Source organism: Halichoeres trimaculatus, unplaced genomic scaffold (genome assembly GCF_033239565.1).
Source record: "Halichoeres trimaculatus isolate MK-OKI-2021-1 unplaced genomic scaffold, fHalTri1.1 fHalTri1_scaffold_7, whole genome shotgun sequence".
NCBI lineage: Eukaryota > Metazoa > Chordata > Actinopteri > Labriformes > Labridae > Halichoeres > Halichoeres trimaculatus.
In genome coordinates, this window is record NW_027437185.1 from 17,379,381 (window position 1) to 17,399,141 (window position 19,761).

The 19,761-nt window shown below is 44.7% G+C and overlaps 2 protein-coding genes across 2 annotated transcripts; both read left to right on the top strand.

The window, feature by feature from the left end:
• Positions 1-3,410: 3,410 nt before the first annotated feature.
• fhdc2 (FH2 domain containing 2) lies at positions 3,411-12,872 on the top strand. Its single transcript, XM_074673522.1, has 12 exons — positions 3,411-3,657; positions 4,821-5,394; positions 5,482-5,543; positions 7,409-7,511; positions 7,790-7,875; positions 8,122-8,222; positions 8,445-8,515; positions 8,737-8,844; positions 9,121-9,191; positions 9,588-9,705; positions 9,828-9,992; positions 10,103-12,872. Exons 2-12 carry the CDS (start codon positions 4,933-4,935, stop codon positions 12,062-12,064), a joined length of 3,309 nt encoding a protein of 1,102 aa, XP_074529623.1. The 5' UTR covers positions 3,411-3,657; positions 4,821-4,932; the 3' UTR covers positions 12,065-12,872.
• A 1,833-nt stretch (positions 12,873-14,705) lies between these two features.
• Positions 14,706-18,379, top strand: rhogd (ras homolog gene family, member Gd). The gene is made up of 2 exons (XM_074673523.1): positions 14,706-14,778; positions 15,382-18,379. The coding sequence occupies exon 2, from the start codon at positions 15,411-15,413 to the stop codon at positions 15,984-15,986; it is 576 nt and encodes a 191-aa protein (XP_074529624.1). The 5' UTR covers positions 14,706-14,778; positions 15,382-15,410; the 3' UTR covers positions 15,987-18,379.
• Positions 18,380-19,761: the final 1,382 nt, after the last annotated feature.

The following is a 19,761-nucleotide window of genomic DNA, read 5'->3' on the forward strand; positions in this document are numbered from 1 at the left end:
AATAACTCACTATAGACTCCATACATGACCACCCCAGCAAAGCCCATCCGTTCTCTGCGCTTCGTGCTATATACACAGCCTACTTAGGGAGAAGCCTTTGTTTGTGCGATGCGCTTTGTCAACCTCTATTTAGTGCCTTCTTTACACCAGGCCCAGCCCTTTGAATATTAACTGTGTGATCACTCTTGCCACACAGGCAGATACACAGGACCCCCCTATCTCTGAAGCGCAGCTCTCCTGCACTCTGCTCCAAGGCTTTGTGCCCAACCATGGCCTGGTATACACACTCTGTGGTCCCTCATCAGCTTGTTAGAGAGAAATTTAGTTTCCATTGCCTTGCTGACATCATTTATGGAGCATTTGATTCATTTCACATTCGAAGAGACTATAAAGCAGAGATTGGGTAGACGAGGAGTCTAACATTTCACCAGAGAGAAACAAAGAGATGCAAGAAAAGGAGCAGAATAAAAGGGCTGATTGGTCTCTGTCATTGTATGTCACTGTTTCATTGTGAACCTCTAGTGGAGTGCGACTGTAGTCCTGACTGGTGTAATGACCGTAGCAGCTGGGGCAGGAAGATGGCTGGGTGGGAGAGTCTGGACAAGTGTTTTTGCTGGCCAATAATCCCCTTTATTGAGTCTCAGGAAATCCTAATTGGAGTCGGAAGTGGCTGTAGTGGCCAGATGTGCAAAGACAAACAGAGTCGACCCAGGCCCCCCAAGGACAACTGACCACAAGCACCTCAGCCTCCTCTACACCCTGCTGAGCTTAAGTTAAACACACACACACAGGCGCACACACGCGCACACACACACACACACACACACACACACACACACACACTGCTGTGAGAGTAGACAGCTAGGTAAACACGACAAAGCGTCAGCTGTGTACTTAAGACAAGGAGATACAAGGTTTAATTTTGCTTCACTGGATCAATAACAGAGAAAGAACAACTCAATATTGTTACAAAGTCACACAGAAGAAATTCTTCAAAAGTCACTGTACAGGAAGTCTTAGACAGAAAGAAATTATGATGTTGAACTTGTGAGAGTAAATCCTTCTTCATTCAAACACAGGAAGGTTTCCATGGGTTGCTCCTCCTTTTTTTTCCTTCTGCAAAACTTCTCATCTTTCTGTCTCTGAATTGTTTGTTTCATTAACCACCGACCGGTCTGTGAGCCACATAGTGCAGCAGCAGAGAGTGAAAGCTTTTCCGTCACTCATGCGCATGTGTGGGAGTGTATTCTCTGTTATTCTGTATGGAGCATTCATTTTTTAGCCACTGTGAATACATACATGTGAGAGAATTTGGGGAAAAAAGGGTAAGAGTTCATCTGTGTTGTCTGTCTCTCCCTGTCTCTCCTTATCAGGCCCGCGGTCTGACCAAAGCCAGAGATCCTTGTCAGGCTGTTCTGGATAACTGCACGTGATGTGTGTGCAGCTGGGAAACTGCAGAGATCTGAGGGAGCTGGATTTGATTAGGAATACCTCCCCAGACCTACTGTCCCAGTCTGGGATCAGTCCCAGGTGTGTGTATGGCTGCACGGTTTCCTTTCTTACACACATGATATGTCAATGCACGACTTTAAAACCCCTGCAGAGCCACAGTTACACTGACCTATTTACCCCACTCTGGAAACAGCCAAGACCCAGGAGGCAAACCAGACACAGCAGAGGCAAAATAACACAAAGCACCCCATACAGCTCTATCAACCGTTTCACATGGAATAGTTTTACAGCCACTTTTACACGCTATATAAATGGGGCATCTGGGCGAAAAATCTTTTGTATTGATTTCTGTACATCCGGTTTCATTTTCTGTGGTGTGAAAAACCAATTACAGCAGAGGACTGTGTAGAGAATTTGATCGCCGTAGCCAAACTATGTAAAACAAGTGGCATTTTTGTGTTTGATGTGTGTGAACACCTGATTGTGTGTGTGTAAGTCAGAGGAGGAGGGAGCTAATAGCCTTCACCTTTTTGTAACCCCTGTGGGACTTCAAAGTGAGATTATGAGGGAGAGATGACGAAGGCTCACACTTGCTGAACGGCTGCAGCCTCCACAGCCAAGTAGAGCACTGTGCCTCTAAAATCTCATGGGATATCGTGTTAACATGTTTTTGTTTGTCAAAAGGAAGAATGTTGTCTCAGAGCACCACTGAAGTGAACCACTGAAACACTAAATTTGAGAGTTTTTTACGTCTTGATAAAGGGAGCCACTTATTTTCATCATTTCATGCAGTCTAGGACAGATGCATAGATTTTCCTCTCACACACACTCACACACCTGAACACCTTCATGCACATTTATTCCCTGAAGAATGGGCCAAGCAGAGCACAGGAACTGTTATGCAAACTTGGGAATGGCTGGGAGTGGGCCTGTACACACATCACAGAGTGTTTTGTCTCCTTGCAACTGAAGTGTCTCGGTGCATCAAGTGAGGGTTGCCAAGTCAACCCCTGACTCTTCATTAATCACTGTCGTAATGTCCGTGCCACATGAATGCTGGCATAATATGTGGGATTGTGCAGGGTTGTCCAGGGTCTTTATGGACTATAAAGCTGCCGTCTCTCAACAGTGGCATTTCCTTGTATTCTGAGGAGTGCACTGTACTCTGAGAAGTGAGTGAGTGAACAGAAAGTGAAGTTTCCTGAGAGAGGTTTATTCTGGCACGGGTACACTATAACATGCCCCGCTGCACAGCCACAACAATAGCCAGATCTCAGGGGTCGTAACCCCCTAATTACTGCACAGCCCAGTAGTGATGACGACTGTCTATCAGCGCAGCCTGTGAAGGGGGCTACCTGAGCCCGACTCTGCCGCACCAGGTGACATGTGCTGGGAGCGCTCCAGCACATTAGATGAAAGGTTGATGTTTTGGGTCTCTACATCCCAGCACCCAAAAGGGGCTTCCAGGATTTCACCTACACCCTGCTCCTGCAGAGAAGAGATATGGACATCATTTCCCATGTCTGATAGCCATCTGCTCTCTATCTCAGGTTCTCAGCAGCATACTCATCTAAGCCTGATCAAGGCCTTCTGCACCAATCACAGATCACAGCCCGACCGACTGTGATGATTACCTGAAATGGAAACCCATCAAGCTGCCCTGACTGGAAGCTTTCATGGAAAGCCTTATCAGTAGTACTAGGCAAACATACTGATCAGGAAAATGGGGGTATATGCCATTTAAACAATCGTTTTGAGAGATTAAAGAAATACAAGAGTTTGACACTGATATAAAACTAGGCTAATCTGAACACTTCTCCCTTTTTAACAAGGTAAACAGAGGAGAAACTCAGTCCAATCAAAACAATCTACAAGGGGAGCAGAGTAGAGCCAAGCTAAGCTCCTACCTGAAACCCTAAATCCGCCCATGGGAAAACTGGGAGGTAACAATAAGGCATATCGGGGTGCGGGTGCGCGCCTGCGCGGTCACGTAGAACTGAGTGGAAGTTTTCCTGCAAGTTGAGAAAGACAAGAGGGCTGCAGCGAGTGGAGCGGCGCAAGTTACCGGGCTAGAGGAGACACAAGACACAGAAATCTGGGATGTAGGCGAATATTTTTTCCCATGTATGCTGTCGACTGAAACCGCTTACCCTGATTGATGTGTGAGGATTTACGTCGCTGGAGCCGTGGAGCCGTCAGATTTAGGTGAGTGAAATAACTTCACCGTGTTTCTCTAAATCATATAAGACGGATTTTTTATTTCTCAAACTTAGGCAGCCTACAGGCGGGAATTTTTTTTATTTTTTTTAACCTTTTCTTAAAAAAAAAATCGGTTAAACCGTCAAATCAAAGGCAACAACCTCCGGGTAACGAAGGTCTTTATTTACTTAAAGAAAAGCTTAATGTGAAGCACCGTAAATTTATTTTTGCCATAAACAAATCTATGTTTTTGTTGGGTGAAAGTTTGGCGCTTTTTGTAAACTACTAAAACAATTTTATTACAAACCCTCATTTTCCCACGGGCACCCGAGCAACAAAGTTTGATTTGATTTGTCACTCGTGAAGATAGGGATCTGAATGATGGAGGGTGAGATCACCACCCGTCAGCAGTTTGTGCAGCGCGCTCGTGCGGCGTTCGCTGGAACAGCAGTCCCTGAAGAGGTCCCCCCAGAGCTGTGATTAATACTGAGATCATGAGGAGAAGATGAGAGGATGTCTTTCGAGCCAAGTGCAAAGCCATGTTCTGATTAGTGATTTTCCCCTTGAAGGAGACACCTGAAACCTCTGACTCACCTCTAATTGCATTACTAATCCTACCTAAAACTTGCTCGTGCAAGTGTGTGCAACCAGTTTTCAGATGTGATCCTCCAAAACAGAGGGAGATATAGTTAAAGTCATGATTTCTGAAGCACTAGACCTCTCTGTTTTGTAGCTTTGTAGTTAACTGCGCATCTCCCCTTGCCTGTAGTGTCTCCATATATTCTAATTAGAAGGAAGAGGGTGCATGGTGGAGGCGTGTGTGCATGCAGTGAGGTGAATCTGAACAGGATGGGACAAGCTGTTCAAAGAAAGGAGGAAAGCTCTGCATGCTCAGTGTGTACTTTCCCCCCTAACGCCTTGAACTTCCATGGAAAGTTGAACCAGAGGTTAGATTTTTAGCTGCAGCTACTTGTTACATCAGGTATTGCAGCAGAGTCATGCTAATGAAAGGAGAAGCAAGGCCAGGTGTCAAACAAGCACAGGTGAGGTCAAAGCTGCTTGACTGGGCTGATGTTGAAACCAGCTGAGACAGGAAGCACTTCTCTCTCCCTCGTTCTGTGTTCATTAATGTCAGAGATAAGACTTTCTGTTTTTTTCTTCTTCCCCAGGCTGGATTTCTCAGAACCTGAGTCACTGTGAACTGGAAAAGACTTTACGGACTGAGTGAGCAGACACTCAGCACCCACTTTCACCCCTCCCTCTAACGCCCACACAGCCTCTATGCTCATCAACCTGAGTGTTGCCTTCAAGGAACCTCGTGCCTTTCATGGAACACAGCCTGAACCTAGCTCTGCTGTGGAAGTGACGGCCATGGATTCACGTCCAGTGCTGCTCACTCCTCCACCGCCTCCCTTAGCCCCTCCACCACCTCCTCCTCCACCTCCTCCTCCGCCCCCACCTCCACCTGCATCCTTGTCTTCCTCACCTTTTAGCCGGTCGGACAGTGTCCGCCGCAGCCGGCTAAGGAAGCTGAACTGGGAGCGCATCCCCAAAGAGAAGGTGGAGGGGAGGAAGAGCGTGTGGAGTGGGGCAGGGCAAGGGGAGGACGAATTCCCCATAGACCTCCACTCTCTGGACGAGCTGTTTGGGCAGAAAGACAGCAAACCTCAGGACAGGGCGGGCACCCTGAGACGGAGGTCTGCACTGCTGCGCTGCAGGTCCCCACAGGACAGCCCAGAGGAGGTCAGAACACAGGGACAACAATTTTTCAGCCTTGTGAAATTTATCCTATTGTGCTGCCTCTTAACTGCGTCCTTTTCCCCATTACAGATCTCTCTGTTGGACTCAAAACGCAGCATGAACATTGGAATATTCCTGCGTCAGTTCAAGATGTAAGCTACTTTATTCTTTCATAGTGAACAAACAAGAGTGATCTACTCAATTTTCAAAGCTGAATCAGCAAATTTGATGCTTTTTCTCAGTGATCATTTGCTGTTCTTTTTCCTGTTTTGTATTATTTTTGGATTGAAAAACTTTGGTTTTAAGCCCTTAGACTGTTACAGTCATCACTCAGGCTAAGTGCTTGTGTCATTACCCTGCTTAATGCAATTTAAGCCATTAGTTTATCAAGGTGAAAACTTACACAGAACTCAATGGTGCAGATCAACAACAACCCTTTTTCTAAACACTCTGCTCCACCTGAACACCTTCAGCTCTGAGTATTCTGTCTCATCCCCTTGAGGTCATCATCAGTCACAACTGAAAGTAGTTTTAAGAGCAGGAAACAGAAGTGTTTACAAGTGTGCCCAGGGGAACAGTTCTTCTCTGGAGCTCAGCCATATGTGTGTAGCCATATATCAAAGTCTGGTGGGTGTCTGTGTCTGTGTCTGTGTCTGTGTCTGTGTCTGTGTCTGTGTGTGTGTAAAGAAGTGCGAGGTCTCATCTGCAGAAAGAGTAAAAGAGAGGAAGTCTTGCGTCAGGGAGAGAGAAACAAGTATATTGTAGAGGACAGGTGCAGGGGAGGGTGCACCCTGGGCAGCTGGAGTGGGGGTCTCACAGTGTCCAGGATTAGCCCCAAGAGTCAGAGTTGACACCTGCTGGTGCACTCAAAGACGGTCTAATGTTAAAGCCACCTACTGCGGAGAGGGACCCCACTGGGAGCTTGTCATATTCATCCAAGCACTAAAGCCTGTTTAGCATGTTTGCCCGGATCACACAAAGCTGCACCTCCTGTAATGAGTAAGGCTGTCTCAATAATCGTTAAAACACACCTAGTTACAGAGTGCCAAGAATAATGTTTTGATGTTGTTAATGTCATTGGAACTGTTGCAGGTTGAATAATTACACCAAGAGGTGAAAAAAAGTGTGTAATTGCTTAAATGTCATGCCTCTACGTGTGCATGCAGTGCTCACTCAATTGTGAACTCTTCAACGGAGGAGAAACTTTTATCTCAGGCAGATTTGTCAAGACTTGTAGGATAAGCCATTTTGTGAAAAGAGCCTCTTATGTACACAAACATCTGTCTTATTGGGAGCTTTTTTCACTTTGTTCCAAACACAGACAGAGCTGAATTGTGGGTGTATGCTAAACAAATCTGGTTTTGTATCAGCGTCTAAGAGAACATCTTTTCTATTATGTGAGGGCTTGGTTTATTGCATTCAGAGTTTTGTTTTCAGAGGAACTAGTCTGGATGGCGCACATTTGTCTGTGTTAAACACATTAGTTTTAAGCATTAGCTGTCTTCGTTTGTAGATGTTAAACTTTTGGTGCCAAAGATGTAACCATAGATGTAAACACTGAACTCTGAATGAGGACAGTATTCTGGACAGTGAAAGCTAAGCACAGTAGCGTGCGGATAGTAGAAAATGTGGAAGAGTTTGTAAGATGAGGTAGAGGGGATAATGGAAAACTGCTGGGATAGAGGGCAGATGTGTCACTTAGAGGAAGTAAGTCAGAGGTCAGAAAGTCAGGCAATTCAATTTCTGCTCCTTCACCTTGACATCACAAGCCCTTTCAGACATCCTCCCTGGATTTCTGCTTTTGTTTACCTCTTTGCCTTCAGTTTGGCGTCGACTAAGTCTCTTCCCCCCAGCACTTAGACTGATAAGAACAGGATATGTCAAAATATTTTGTGATCAAAGCAAAACTGAAAGCTGATTCTGCTCATGTCATTAGCGGGTGGGGTGGAAAGAGGGATGTCCTGTTCATACACCAAAAACCCTGTGACTAAAGCGATGGCTGTCATCTTTTCCACAGGCCTGCGAAGGAGATAGTTGAGGATATCAGGCAGGGTGCTGGGGATCGTTACGGAGCCGAGAAGCTTGCAGAGCTCTGCAAATTGCTGCCTGACAATGAGGAGGTAAAGTGCCTTTTTTGGCATACAAATATCACAGTCACAACCCCCCTCCCTTTCCCCATCCCCCCACCTCCACCTCTCTTACTCATCATCTGGCTCTGGTTAGGATGATCAAGAGTCTGCCATTACACCATGTCGTGTGATGTGGTCTGTTTCCGGAGAAGGGCCACGCTGAGAGATATTGGAATTGACTGTTGACGACATGTTGGTTTTTAGTGTGCCAGATTGTTTTTCCACCGAAGCTGCTCTCCAGATTTTACCCAGCATCTGTTCTCTCTCAGGAGTCCCGCCTGAGGAGGTTCAGTGGGGAGCGAAGCTGGCTTGGAGAGCCTGATCTTTTTATTCTGCTGCTAGTGGAAGTCCCCAGGTAAACCCCTGACTTCACGCTGGGTAGTCATTTAAGCCCCAGTACTTCCCCAACACTTTTACTTTCAATAGTCTAACTATGAAGCTTCCCTTTTTCACATCTTCAACTATCTGACACTTTTTTCTGTTTACAGCCTTAACTTTGTGATGAAATGTGCTTGTTTAGTCGATGATTGATCACAAGTGCCTTTTTGTGCCCATCACTCATCCATCCATCAATCCATCCCTCTCTTTCCTCTTCCATTAGCTTTCGGCTGCGTCTAGATGCCATGATCCTGCAACAAGAGTTCGACCCTGCTGTGACCTCTCTGTGTGTGGCGGCCAGATGTCTGAGGGAGGCGGCCAGAGGTAAAGTTAACAACAGGGAGTCATGTATCTCACTACAATGAAGAGCTAGACCCTGACCCTTTAAAATGCTCCTACTTTGAATCAATGTGGAGGGAAAAGTTAGCATTTAAAAGACCCTACTTCACTCTAGCTTGAGAGACTTAAAAATGAATTTCCTCCTTATTTCAATCCCCATTATCCCTCAATCTTTTAATTCTGAATCACCGTCTTTGACTCCTACAGAACTGTTGAGCTGTCCTGAATTACACTCCATCCTCCGTTTGGTGCTGAAAGCAGGAAACTATATGAATGCTGTGAGTGCTCCTTTATTTTATCCATTCGATTTTCTTTTCTTCCACCTTACAAAGCAGAGTCAGTCCTTTCATCTGTGTACAATACACGCCTGGCTGTGGGGTCTAGGTGTGTGTTCAGGTGCGTCACTCTGACGGTGCACCTGGATTTTGTGTCGTTGTTTGTTTAAAGTTGTCACATGTTGTCTGTGAGTGTTGGCCTGACCTTGTTTATTGTTTTTCAGGGGGGGTATTCAGGGAATGCTGCTGGTTTCCGGATTTCATCGCTACTCAAGCTGGCTGACACCAAAGCCAACAAGCCAGGCATGAATCTTCTGCATTTTGTTGCAATGGTAAGACTTCAGTTTTAGAAAAAACTACAAACAAGTGAAAAACAGTTTGTGTGCCTGCCATTATTTCTAAATAGTAGCAGCAAAAACATATGAACAATGCTGATTCAGGAAATTACTTGGAGCAAGTTTCTTATTAGTTTCTGACCCCCAAGTATCAGACAACAGCAGCCTTTCAGGCCCTGGAGGCCAGACCGCTCCACAGAGCAGATGATTTTGTCAACATTTGTGCGTCTTTTGAAACAATAGCTGGATAATCATTTGTGTTTGTCTCCACAGGAAGCTGTGAAGAAGGACCAGAGTTTACTGTCATTTCCCAGCCAACTAGGCCATGTTGGCTCCGCCTCCAGGTCAGTCTGTTCCCAAACCTCATCAGATCCTACGCTGACTGTACAAGAATATACAAGACCAGCTTAATAACATCAATGCACCAAACGTGCTGTAATGTAAATCTGTTGCACTCATGAATCAGACGAAGGCGCTTGGCTGTTAGCAAGAGCTGACTGCTTGAGTGGAACTGGGTCATGACAACATTGATACTCGAAGCCAATATTCAAGCTCTGCTGGAGAGATTCTCTGCAAGGGGCTCAAGAATGACCATTCTTTGAAAAGTTAACTGTGCCATGCTTATTTTTGTCAGATTTTACTTTAACTCTTTGGACCCTTTGCAGTTAGTACCTATTTTAGCTTTCGCATGACACATTTTATTTCTGTACTTATAATGTTGTGCCCACTCCTTTCCTTAGATTGTCCGAGGAGTCAGTGCTTGATGACTTATCCAAGTTAAAAAGCAGAGTGGTGTCCCTAAAGACAAACATCCAGACTGAGGCAGAGATCCAGCAGCATACACAACCTTTCCTAGAGGTATAAAAAGGATTCAGCAGGCCTGTTTGATTTCAAATCTTTACCGAATTGTTTTATAAAAAAGAAAACATTTAGAAAGCTGATTTTTTCATAGCTTGCTGCGTATATGTGTCCATGTGCAGATGGCCGAGGAACGTCTGAAGGAGGCAGAGGATGAAGTAGAAGGTATGAGGATGTCAAGTCAGGCACTGGTGGAGTTTTTCTGTGAAGATGACAGCATGTTCAAACTAGAGGAGGCCTGCAGGGTCTTCCATTCATTCTGCCATCGCTTCCAGAAAGCTGTCCAGGTGAGCTAATCCACATTATGGAAGCACAATTAGAAGCCTTGCCCCCCTAAAACATATGGATCTGACTTTCCCAAAAGCTGATTAATAAGTACATGTTTCCAACCTTACAGGAAAATGCAGATCGGGAGCTGAAGGAACGGAAACGTCTGGAGCGACAACGGGAGATTGGGGAAAAGCGCCGCTCTCTGGCTGTTTGTACCGGGCTAGACCTGAGCCCCAGCCTCGCCAGAGAGCCTCAGAGTCAGGAGAACCAAGATGAGCTGGAGAAACTGTTAGAGAAGAACCTGAGCTACACTTGGAGTCGACGCAGCCTGAGAAGCTCCGACTCCCGCAGACTTTCCCAGAACGTCCACAACGACACCCATTTCCAAAACTCATCCATGCTGAAGAGCTTCCCTGAGCTTGGCAGCAGTCCAACGTCCACCAGTTATCACTCCAACAGCTCATCTGACCATGAGACCTCTACTGGGCTGTGTAGCTCTCCAGAGACTGATGATATTTGTTCCCCCATTGATCGAGACCCTGTTCTGAGCAGGAGGAGCAGGTGGCAGAACAGCAAAGCAACAAATCGGAGCATGGAGTTGGTTCAAGAACTAGATACTACTACGTTTAGCTGTTCTCAGCGTAGTAGTGGCTTTACAGTCAAGCAACACGGACCTGAGAGCATTTCTTATGTTCCAAAAGGACAAAAAAAGGCAGCAACACTTGAAAAGAGGGGGGACGTTTCACATGAACACTTGGTTTCAATAACCACTGAATCCTCACCCAGCTTGTGCTTGAACTCTGCAGCCACACCCCCTGATACCTCTGCTCTCTGTGTGAAAAGTCAGGCCTCATCTCATAGACATAAATTTGACCTGCCAGTCACGGACAATACTCGCTCTGTTCAGAGTAAATCTAACGGCTCTTGCTTTGAGGGGTCTTTACCTCGTTCTTCTCGCACAAAGGGAGTAGTTTCTCTAAGTACCACAAACACTGGGTCATCACAGCACCACAAAACTGAGAGCCAATCACATTCATCGATAATTGCTCAAGAGAGGGTCCAGCCTCAATCACAGGCAAATGAGACACCTACAATGAAAACAAGTGAAGACATTCCTTCTCTTGACGCAGGTTTAACAAAGCACTCAAACACAGACGTGGTGTCCGCGCCTGTGGAGGAGAACTGGATGCCCTCCAGTCTACCGGAGTTCAGCCAATCACAGCCAGAGGGCTTCTCAGACCTGCCAAGTTCTGAGAGAGAGGCGGCACAGCCATACTCCCGAGTGGGGGAATCACTGGAGTGCCACACTCTGGTGAAAGGCCTCAGATCCTATGACGCCTTGTCACCCCCAACCTCGCCGCTCCCACGACCTGCACCCAGCCTCTGCTCTAAGTGGAGGAAAGAGAGGGAGGTTGACCTCCGAGAGGTGACAACTTCAGGGTCCCCCGCATCAAAGGAGGAGCCTCGAGCTGTGAAGACCCCTGTGCGGAGTGGGATCGGGGCCAAAAGGGGGCTTGTGTCACGTGCAGGACCTTCGAATAGCACGGGCATTCCCAGAGTGCGCTCCAAAACCGAGCCGTCAACTGGAGCCCCGACCTCTACAAACTCATCCACGCCCAGTCGATTAACTACTCCTCGAAACATATCCATGCGCTCGTCTGCTGTCACACGTCCTGCTGCGGCTCAGACAGAGGTGAAACGCAGTCACAGCACAAGGGATAGGACTCTTAGTGAGCAACAGACTTCAGGAAAGCCCTCCTTAACTCGCAGGACCTCAGACAGATCTGTTTCAGAGAAAATCTCAGGCAGCACCCAACCAGCCTTCATCAGAGGGGCTCCAGTCCGGGTGTCAAAACGTCTCGCTCCGAAGTCTGAGACTCAGGAGCCCTCACAACCTCGCACTGCGCACAGCCCGTCCTCCTCCACAGCAAAGACAATACGCACGGCTGTCATATCTGCTGCCCGAAATAAAAATGCCAAGACAACAAACACAAGCACCTCTTCTTCTAGTTCTAAGATACCAACGGCTTCACGCATTCCTGGCCCCAAAATGCCTCGAGCTGCTGCATCACAGCCTCTGTGGAAGTGATGCAAGAGAAAATTTGCCTTTATTGTGCAGTGGTTTCACAATTAACGTCTTCATGGATTTCAGAATACATTACAGTCTGAATATTCATGATGTGCGTGAGTCATCAGTCAGATATATGGTCTTCTAAATTCAGCTTCTATCAAATGTTCATGTATTTCTGGGTGCTTGGGTTTGAGTAAGTGAAAGGGAGCTGCACTTGAAGCAATGTGGGGGATTTTCACCTCATGTGCTTCATCTCACATTTGAGGCTGCGAATCCTACCTCTTTTTTTTAAACATGTGTGTCCCTTGCAGGCAATGGGACACAACAGGAAGACCCATTTTACAGTCATTATTCATATGCAGAACGGGTTATCACTGAACTCGTGTCAGTTTAACACAACTAAGTGAGAACACTCTGTGCCCAGACAAGACAAGCATGGCTTGAAAGAATTGGACTCTGTTTCAGTCCCCTTTGCGTTAATAAAAGAAGGGTTTTATGGGAGAAAACTGCCCAAATGTTTAGCATACTGTGACCCTTTTCCCTCCTTAGTGTTTATTGTATTCTCAGACTTGGATTTCTTACAGTCCAACCTGAACTTGGTACAATGTTAAACTGGTTACCCTCTTGTTTAAGAGGTCTCATCGTTTTGACGCACTTTATAAATTGAAGAAGAGGCAGCAAGGTGATGATTTCTGTGTTGTTGTTATTTTATATGAAAAAATTCTATAACTTTATTGAATGGCATTGGTTGTTATTCACTGTATTATTTGGATTTGTAAAAAAAGATGAATAAAGACGGTGATCTGGATATCAGTGTCTTGTCCCTCAAACAGGTGCTCACCAGCTGGATTAAAGTATTAGTTCTTAAAGTTTTGAACTCAAGCCATTTCTTTGCCTTCACTTTCAAAGTCTCTACTCTTCCTCCTCTGTGTCATGCTTTCTTGTGTCTTCTTGTCACTTGCATTTCTCTCTCCCCTGAACCCCCTCTAAGTGCATCTCTTGACACAGTCACCCCCATCTCTGTCAGTAACTGTTGTCATGGAAATGCTACAGACGTCCCAGGGAATCTCCTGGCAGAATAGCAGGGTGCAAGGGTTGGGGTAGAGGGTGACTGTGGGTGTAAGGTCCCAGTGGGAATTCTCCTTTTATAAGTTGCAGTGACGCCAGAACCTCTTGGGAAAGGCAATAAACCGGTGCCTCTTTGTGCTCTTGAGTGTCCGGTTGTCGGTCAGCTCTGGCCTCTTAACCTGCCTCAGTGTATAGAGGTGACATCATCAACAGGTCTCCAGGGGTGCAAAAGAGAGCAGTCTGAAGTGATCTCTCTCTTAGGTGCCTTCTGTATTCTGCATTGATTTCAAAGCACTGGCTCAGTGAGAATAATGACTTGTCTGAAGGTGAATAAGTGATATATGAGTTTTAGGACCAGTGCTGTCCAAAGAGCACATGAGGTCCACAAAACAAGAGACGAGGCTTTTTATGACCTGCGTCTTTACACACAGTGACACACTGTGTGGCATTTAGTGGTGAGAATGCAGCAAGTTCAAGAGGAAGGAGGAAGTGTGGGAGTCCATGCATTAAGACCCCTCTTGACATATTAAATGGACATACCCATGATTGATTGGTTATATTTAAATGGTTATGTAGTAAGTCAGTGGGATAACGTGAGAGGTTAAAGTGTCCATGGTGTTTACATGGTGGTGTAGGCATTTTAAGAACCAGTTATTGCAATTATGGTGTCACACTAATGGCTATATTGGATTGGATATAATTGTCAGATTAATGATGAAAATAAATCCTCTTTGCTGCTGGGTAAAAACATATGCCCAAATGCCATTCATAAATCTGGCAGTTGAATGCAAGTGTGTTCTTTTTTTTTGTTTGTTTGGGTTTTTTCTCCCTGGTGAATAGTTGTTTAGCACTAATGGGTACAAGCAGCTTTCAATTCTGGTGTCCAAGGTAGACCAACACTTTCAAGAGGTTTCATTGAATTTATAGGCCTATTTGTAACATATAATATCCAAATATCCGACTCAATATGACATACTACTTACGGATTTTATGTGTCTTTAATTGTATCATTGTAATCCATGTGTGTGTGTTTGGTTTCTGCCCATGTTGTCTTGTAAGCGTATGGTCTTGGCATGCTCTTGTGCATAACACAGTAAAACGACGGTGTAGAAAATACTGAAAATTGGTTTCGTTTTCATCCAATAAAAAAGTTAAATTAAGTTAACAAATGTAAAAACAAGTAATACCCTTAAAATACCCTTTGAATTTAATTCTATTTTTGCTTCCAGTACAGTTTATCTGGGCTACAAGTGTTTGTAGTAATTTTACGTCGTATAAAAGTAGATTCTACATTGCAGCAGTGCCGTCCTCATTACTACATTTCGGTAGCAATTTAATTGAAACAGTTTTGGAAAGGAAACCAAAAAACAAACTACCATTTACCTGTTGTTTTGGCACCTCAAATTTTAACACATCTGCTAATCCGGCTTTAGTGACTTGGTTGTAAGAGTAGCCTACTTTCAACACAGCTCCGAGGGGTAATACATGGTAAAGCATAGAGGCATAGCAACGCCATCTAGTGTCGCTTCATGTCTGTCACAAAATAAAACTACAACTCCCAGAATGGAGTAAATCCGTGCGTTGATTTTTACGTAATGGACAGCTCCCCGGATGCGGCTGTGATTGACTAGACCAAGCAAAAAGAGATCGAAAGCCAAGTGGCGGTAAGTCACAAAATCCTTCAAGCTTTTCAGTTACAGCTATTAACTCCCTCTGAAACGTATTTTAGAGTATGTTAGAATATTCATAGTAACTCTTGAAATGTTATCTAGACAGGAACGAAACTTTTTCAGAAGTGGCTTGCAAATTATCTTCCAACTTGTTTGCTAACTAGCTAGCTTGTTAGCCACCAGACGCGCTAGTTCCTTAGCTTGATGCTAGCCACTGGGGGGGAACGCCTAGTATCTAAAGTGAACAGTGTGGGTTAATATGCCAGGAAACCGGCATCTCACTTTCGTTTTGGTTAGTTTCAGGACTTCTGTGAGGGACTTTTTACACTTTGTTTATAACTTACTGAACTCGTTCCTCACCTCTGTAACTTTAGTTTCTTCGATAGGCTAAGGTTGGCGGCCGTTAGCTAGTCAGCTAATGAACTGTAAGGCTGTAACTGTATAAACTGCTGACGCTGAGTTACTGGTCGGCAGTTTAACCTTTTGTCAGCGTTCACTAAACCACCCTCTTAACTGGCAGTGGAAAGCCTTGGACTGCCTCCCAGAGTGAAGCACTGCTATAAGTCGATACTTAGGTGCTATTTTTTCTGTTGTCAGGTGCTGCAGCCCCAGTGGTCGTAGGCAGGATGCAGACCATAAAGTGTGTGGTGGTGGGCGATGGGGCAGTTGGAAAAACCTGCCTTCTCATCTCGTATACCACCAATGCCTTTCCTGAAGAGTATATTCCTACAGTGTTCGATAACTACAGCGCTCAGATGAGCGTAGATGGTCGCACTGTCAGCCTTAACTTGTGGGACACTGCAGGCCAGGAGGAGTACGACCGACTCCGCACACTCTCCTATCCCCAAACCAACGTTTTCATCATCTGCTTTTCCATTGGCAGCCCTTCTTCCCATGCCAATGTAAGGCACAAGTGGCACCCAGAGGTGTCTCACCACTGCCCGAATGTGCCCATCTTGCTGGTGGGCACTAAGAGGGACCTGAGGGGCGATGCAGAAACAGTGAAGAAGCTGAAGGAGCAGGGCCTGGCCCCTACCACCCAGCAGCAGGGGAATGCCCTGGCCAAGCAGATAGGGGCTGTTAAATACATGGAGTGTTCTGCTCTGCTGCAGGATGGCGTCAGGGAGGTGTTTGCTGAAGCTGTGAGAGCAGTGTTGTATCCAGTCACGAAAAAGAATCCCAAGAAGTGTGTGCTGTTGTAATAAGCAGTTCCCAAATTTGGACTGTAGAGATGGATAGTGGAGATCCACAGATGCAAAAAAAAGGCAAAGGAACGAAGTTCAACATCTGGCTGCTACTATTCCACCTCCAGCAGTTCAGACTTTGATTCCAGCTCCTCTGCTACTCTCTTCCTTAATCATCTCCCAGAGGATTTCACTCCATTACCATCACCAAAGTGACTGTGCCAAAATGGCAGCAACTGACCATATCTCCTCTATTTTCCTTACATTTAACTTTGATATTTACAACTTTTTCCAATTTTACAACTTTTCTAGATTTATAGCTTCTCTGCTTTGCCTTATAAAATGCTGATCATGGTTGTCGAAAGCCATAACAACATCCAAACCAAGCTACCCTGTTCGACTGGAGAGAAGAGATCTGCCTTTGTTCAGGTGGAGAAATAATGACTACCTCATACTCTCACCAAGGTTGCATCTCATGAGTATCAAGCAGTGTCGCCATCAAGATGGTTCGACTTGCCTGTTTCGATGTAATGAACCGCCAAGTAGAGGGTAAACAAGTTTTAATTTCAAGAAGCTTGGGTCCAGAGGAGGCGTAATGACTCCCGGACAAATGCCAGTACCCCATATCCAATATGCACAGATAAGAGGGTAAACTGTCGAGCCACGGTCCCCCCGCCTTGTGCTCATTCTGGCATGTTAGAGCTGTCTGGCAGGCTGCCCTTCCAGCCTCTTGCACTGCTCTCTCACTGCCATGCATGGAAGAGTCAGTGGACCTTTGAAGATAAGCTGGTCCCATTAAAAGCAGCCGACCATTTACCCTCTTCACTAATAGTGGAGCAGGTGTCATCAGGCCTCAGCCAAATTAACCCTCACTGGTACAGGATTCCTCAAGCTGACATATCAAGAAGTCGAGTTGTGGTACAGCTCTCCTCTGTCTACGTCTTACTGAATGCCATCAAACATGCCTAAGAATGACTCTGACATGATGGGCTCAAAGAGACTGTATTTTGTCTAGTAATATTGAATTTACTCTGTAAATGATTTTTTTTTCTAAAATGTTTTAACCCATGAGTGCGGTTATGGCCAAAGTTGAATATATTTTTTGTAATAGCTTATGTTTATTTTTGATCAGTAAAATGTTTGTCTGTAATAAGTAATACTCAGATTTGATAAACCACAACTCAACAATGCTCCACTTGTCACTTACATTGTTGCCTTACATTTCAGGTCAGCAGTTTATGACCACTGTAGAACTAATTCAGCATAGCATGTGATACAGAATCTGTTTACCTGGCTTGTGCTAGGCTCTTTACACTTCTATTCCTTTAATCCTGTTTGAGAGATGTTTCATTTTGGATAAATCATTGTGTCATAGCTGCCCAGGTCAGTTGATTTACATTACAGAAGGAGCCTTTAATTTGGTCAGGTGCCTTATCTAAACCAAAGACCATGGCTGTGCTCCCCAAAGGTATTTTTTAAAGTGATGCAAATACCACCAAGACCTTTTTAAATGCAGGTTGAAAAAAACTCTGGGTTTCATTCTTGTAGTTTTCAGACGCACTCTGCCTTAGTTTCTGCCAGTACACACACATACACACATACACACATACACACACACACAGCTCTTGCAGCCCTCTGAAAGTCACAGGTGCTAAACTGACATCTTTTTCTCCACATCTCTGTGCATTTGTGAAAAGGAGCACATGAAGCAGAGTGGCCCACAGCTCTTAACTGATTGTGGTTGACATCCTTGCGTTGCATGCTGCAGTGATGGAACAGGCACAAGCATCACTTTGCACAAACAGTCAGCAAGAGCTGCATTTGTGGAACGTTCCTTCTCGCATCTGAAGATTTTTATACATTTTATAAAATATTTTTTAGTAATGACTGGTTGCAACTTTGTGCTTACAGCTGCCAGTAACACCAGCAACCCGTTTACTATAGTTATTTTCATGTACTCAACGAGCGCAGTGTATTATAAGTCAACCTAGATTGTGGCCTGTGTAAAGTCTAGAAAAACCGAAACGCAACACGAGCAGGTGATTTAGTGTAACAACAGTGATGCGGTTTGAGATCTGCCAAAGGGTGTGTGAGAATTTCCCCGATAGGTGTGTGGAGGGTTGAATGTAAGTGCATAACATGTCAAACTGTCAACTGTGGTGAGTTAGTATTTTTTGCCGTGTCCTGATTTCACTCAGATAATGCTGTTGAAGTGGAACATACACCTGTGGGCTCTCTTGTCTGTGTCCCGGAGCTGTATGCTACCGTGTGCGTGGTACTACGCTTTTACACTGGGAACTTGATTTGTAGAAATCTGTTTGTAATTGTTTTATATATAACAAAAGCATATTTGTATAAATGAACTAACAGTGAGATGATTTTAAATTATGCCAAATAAAATGGTGGTTAAACCAGGCTCTGTTTGACAACACATGTTCTCTCCTGCTTACAGACTTAATCTCAAGTGGTTTCTTTCTTTTTTTTTTTTAAATGTCTGCATGAGTTCATGACTTCACAGCTGCACTAGAATAACTGTACTGAGAAATGCAACAGAACTTAGTCACACACTGACACTCAAATGTGTATTTTCAGCTCAGGAAACCACACCGAGTGTTCCTGTAGCACATTCAAGAAACTTCACTCATTGACTTCTACATTACAGCCAGTTCAGTTACCATGTCTGGACACTAGATGGACACAGCCCTCTAGTTAAGCTTCGTAAGAGCCAGGATGAGCCCCATTCTTCAAAGCCCCTGTTTTTTTTTTCTATACATTTAAAGTTAATGGTCTATACCCATCCTGTTTTCAGGGCCATCATTCAACTTAGCAGACACCCACAAGTTCAGTCGGTTGCGCGGGCTTAAAAACGCAGCATGCTGCTTACTCTGAAAAATTCCCCTGACCTTTACGGGTTGTGGCTGTGACAGAAGACAGATGTGTTGAACTCCACCAAAGGCTCATTACAACATTACTGCAGCAACATTTAGAGCCTATTTCCTCTGCGGTCCGTCTTAATGTTTTACAGCCCAGACAACGCTGTATGCATGTTTACAGCTTGTAGAAGTTTTGTTACTTTCAGTGTCAGGGTGTGACTTATTGTTTCAGTGAACTCTGCCAAATACACTTCAGGAAACCAGCGCTGAGAGGAGTGTGAAGTTTGAATCAGACAAGCAAGCGTGAGCTGGTGTTACTGTACTCAATGAGCTTAACTTAGAAAGGAAGATTAATGAGACTTAGGTCGGCTAAGGTGATCCATTTTTAGGTTGGTGAACTGCATACGGGACATTTTACAGTTATCTTACACCTGTGTTTTGTTTTTTTGAATATCATAGTGCTCCTTTTGTTTTACTTCAGTCTTTGTGTGGAAATGTTTGTTGTGGATTATTGACAGTTTGACACAAGCTGATATATTCTGGCTTCAGAAAACTAGCTTACAACAAGACTCAAACTGTTCACAGTTAGCTGGATTATGGCTGTGATCTTTTCAGGTCACATATGAACATTGAATACAAACTCAGGTAAACAATTTATGACCATAAATGACACTTTCAATGTTTTTTTTCTAGTTATAAATAATTTTTGAACACTAAAATGGATTTATGTTAGCCACCCGCATTACACTTTTGGATTAAACATCAATACAGTGCTTATAGGTCTACAAACCATGGGTAATGGAGGTTGATCCATCAGCTGATTGTTTTGTTTACCTTCTAAAGTCAACATGACTGTCCTGCCTTTCCCCACATTTGTACACAGTGAATTGTGTTACAGTAATGTAATTGCGGACTCTGTG